Consider the following 2,854-nt stretch of genomic DNA (forward strand, 5'->3'; position numbering starts at 1 on the left):
TGAGCTTTGGTGATTGCAATGCATTTTGTTTGGACTAATTGTTACAAATGATTCTACGTATTATTTATATAATTGGCAAATTTACTATTATAATACAATAAAGTTTGATATTATTTAATTTCAACATTTCATATTACAAGTTATCAAATAATGTTATTTTTATATATTTATTGATGATAGTAATTACTAATTTGATTTTAATATTTACAAACAATATATATTATCTAAATTTTAATTTTATACCAATTTAAATTAGTGAAACAAATAAATAGCAGATATAATACAAATATAAAGAAAATAAAAATTTTAAATAAATTATTAATTAAAATATAAAATATAAAAAATATCTTTATGTTATAGCTCTTTTAAAAAACATAATACCATCAAAATAAGAATCTAACCTTTAAAAAATTCAAAAGACTTATCACTATATTACGAAGAAGAAAAAAAAAACATAAAGAAAGGCCGAAGATAAAAAGCGTAAGTAATACTATCAATAAAAATTGCGGCGGAATTGGAAAGCTTCAAGGATATTAAAACGAATTAATTAGTTCATCATCATTTTTCTTTACGATTTGATCGACCAAATTCAGCGATGGTTTAAAGGAAGTATGGAATGTATAGAGGGCCCATTTGGTGCTGTGAAGTACAACTGTCACAGCAGGCATTCGCCTCATTTCAACACGAGCGGGTGGGACACCCGAGCTTTTAATCATTTTCAACTTTATTTAAGCACCTGTGGAAATATGATCAATCCACACCAGTCAAATATGATCAATCCACACGTCTCCGTTGGTTAGTTAACCTCAGGTTTGTAAAGGTCTTCTTAGGTGGAGCTCGACTCTTCAGCACAAGGAATCTTCCCAAAGGTTCAATGCATGGCATCCAAGAAAGAAATGGGCTCTTTCATAGCTGTAAAGCCTATATAAGCCCACCTATATGGTAGAGCCTGGAATGTGATCAGTTCATAAAGCCTGCAAACATTTGTTTGCAGAGATCAGTTAAGCATTCAGCTAAGCCTGCTGCTGTTTGCAGGCTAATATAGCGTGATTTCTAAGCTGAGATTTGAAACTCGGCCTAGTACATTGGTGAAGGGCTCTTTCATAGCTGTGAAGCCTATATAAGCCCACCTATATGGTAGAGCCTGGAATGTGATCAGTTCATACGGCCTGCAAACATTTGTTTGCAGAGATCAGTTAAGCATTCAGCTAAGCCTGCTGCTGTTTGCAGGCTTATATAGCGTGATTTCTAAGCTGAGATTTGAAACTCGGCCTAGTACATTGGTGAAGTCGGCCCTAGCCTGAGACATCAATTTTAGAACTGTGAAATGATGGACTCGGGAGATTCACACTTGTTCAGCCGGGTAACCTGGTTTCTGTTTGCGGTCGTGGTGACTTTGGCTATGGCACCTGTCTCTGAGGCGACGGTCCATCACCATAAATGGAAGCTCGGTTACCAAAACTGGTCTCCTGATTGTATGCAAACAACGATCATCTCCATTAACCGGCAGTATCCGGGTCCGACGATCAGAGCTCGGGAAGGAGACACCGTTGTTGTTGAAATAGAGAACAAGATGCCCACTGAAAATGTTGTCATTCATTGGCATGGAATTCGCCAGGTACCATTCGCTCTCAATCCACGTAATTTCAGACCTAATTCTCATTATGATAGATTCATTCTTTCTCTCTTTACCCACCATATATGCTCTTATAATACATAATAGTTCTGATAGGAATGCTCATGTGCTTCAGATCGGAACTCCGTGGAACGACGGAACTGCATCCATGTCTCAATGTGCGATCCTACGGGACGAGACATATATTTACAGATACGTTGTTGACAGAGTATGTTTAACACATTTTCTTTTCATGTTGGGATTCTGTAATTAGAAGACAGTGACCTAATGTAATTATGTATGCAGCCTGGCACATATTTCTATCATGGCCACTACGGTCTGCAGCGTTCGGCTGGTTTGTATGGCTCTTTGATAGTTGACTCCGCAAAAACAGAGCCCTTCGTCTATGATGGGGAACTGAGCATCATCCTCAATGACTGGTGGCATACTAGCACTTACCAACAAGCCGCGGGCCTCTCATCCAATCCTTTCGTCTGGGTTGGGGAACCTAAGGTATATCTATCGTTGCCGTTTCCTTTTCATCCAGATACTCCGGTTTGAAATTCCAATTGATTGAAACTCAATTAATAAACGGCAATTTCTGGAATGATATTGCAGTCTCTTCTGATAGAGGGCCGAGGAAAATACAAATGCTCGGCAGGCAGCAGTAAAACTTGCAACGCTACCAGCAGCCAATGTTCGACCTACATTCTACCGGTAAAACCTGGCATTGCCTACCGCCTGCGCATCGCCAGCGTAGCTTCCTTATCGGCCCTCAATTTTTTGATTCATGTCAAATAACGCATTCATGGATCCTACGTTATTTCAACTTACTTAATTCGTAAAATGATCCTCTAACTCTCTCTTCCCGTTTTTCAGGGCCACAAGATGACTGTTGTGGAAGCCGACGGCCACTACGTGGAACTGGTAGAACTGGAGATTCTGGATGTGTACTTCGGAGAATCATACTCACTAACAATGGTGTAGCATGGACAGACTAGTGCATCAATGAAAAGGCAGGGAATAAATGTTGTTATTAAAAAGGCTTTTTAAAAGATAGAGACTAGGCTAGTGAATAGAAATCGATTTAAAATGTATAAAAAATATGGAAAAAATATTTTTATAAAATATATATATTTTTTAATTATTATTCTAAATAAAAAGAGAAAATTCATGGTCATTTTAAAATATATAATTTATGATATTTATAATATATTCTTTATAATTCACTTAAAAAAT

The 2,854-nt window shown here is 37.1% G+C and overlaps 1 protein-coding gene across 1 annotated transcript; it reads left to right on the plus strand.

Moving 5' to 3' along the window:
• The first annotated feature begins 979 nt into the window (after positions 1 to 979).
• On the plus strand, positions 980 to 2,602 carry LOC149163836 (L-ascorbate oxidase-like). The gene is made up of 5 exons (XM_089429273.1): positions 980 to 1,618; positions 1,752 to 1,844; positions 1,922 to 2,128; positions 2,234 to 2,371; positions 2,495 to 2,602. Exons 1-5 carry the CDS (start codon positions 1,328 to 1,330, stop codon positions 2,600 to 2,602), a joined length of 837 nt encoding a protein of 278 aa, XP_089285399.1. The 5' UTR covers positions 980 to 1,327.
• Positions 2,603 to 2,854: the final 252 nt, after the last annotated feature.

The sequence above is a fragment of the Pinus tabuliformis genome, chromosome 5_1, assembly GCF_031772625.1.
Source record: "Pinus tabuliformis cultivar Carrire ecotype Pingquan chromosome 5_1, CPIR1, whole genome shotgun sequence".
In the NCBI taxonomy this organism is placed as follows: Eukaryota; Viridiplantae; Streptophyta; class Pinopsida; order Pinales; family Pinaceae; genus Pinus; species Pinus tabuliformis.

Excerpts from the sequence above, each read along its gene's own strand:
- LOC149163836 (XM_089429273.1), top strand. The coding sequence starts at position 1,328 with ATGATGGACTCGGGAGATTCACACTTGTTCAGCCGGGTAACCTGGTTT. Across the intron at positions 2,129-2,233 it reads TCTGGGTTGGGGAACCTAAG|TCTCTTCTGATAGAGGGCCG; the intron begins GTATATCTATCG and ends ATGATATTGCAG. Across the intron at positions 2,372-2,494 it reads ACCGCCTGCGCATCGCCAGC|GGCCACAAGATGACTGTTGT; the intron begins GTAGCTTCCTTA and ends CCCGTTTTTCAG.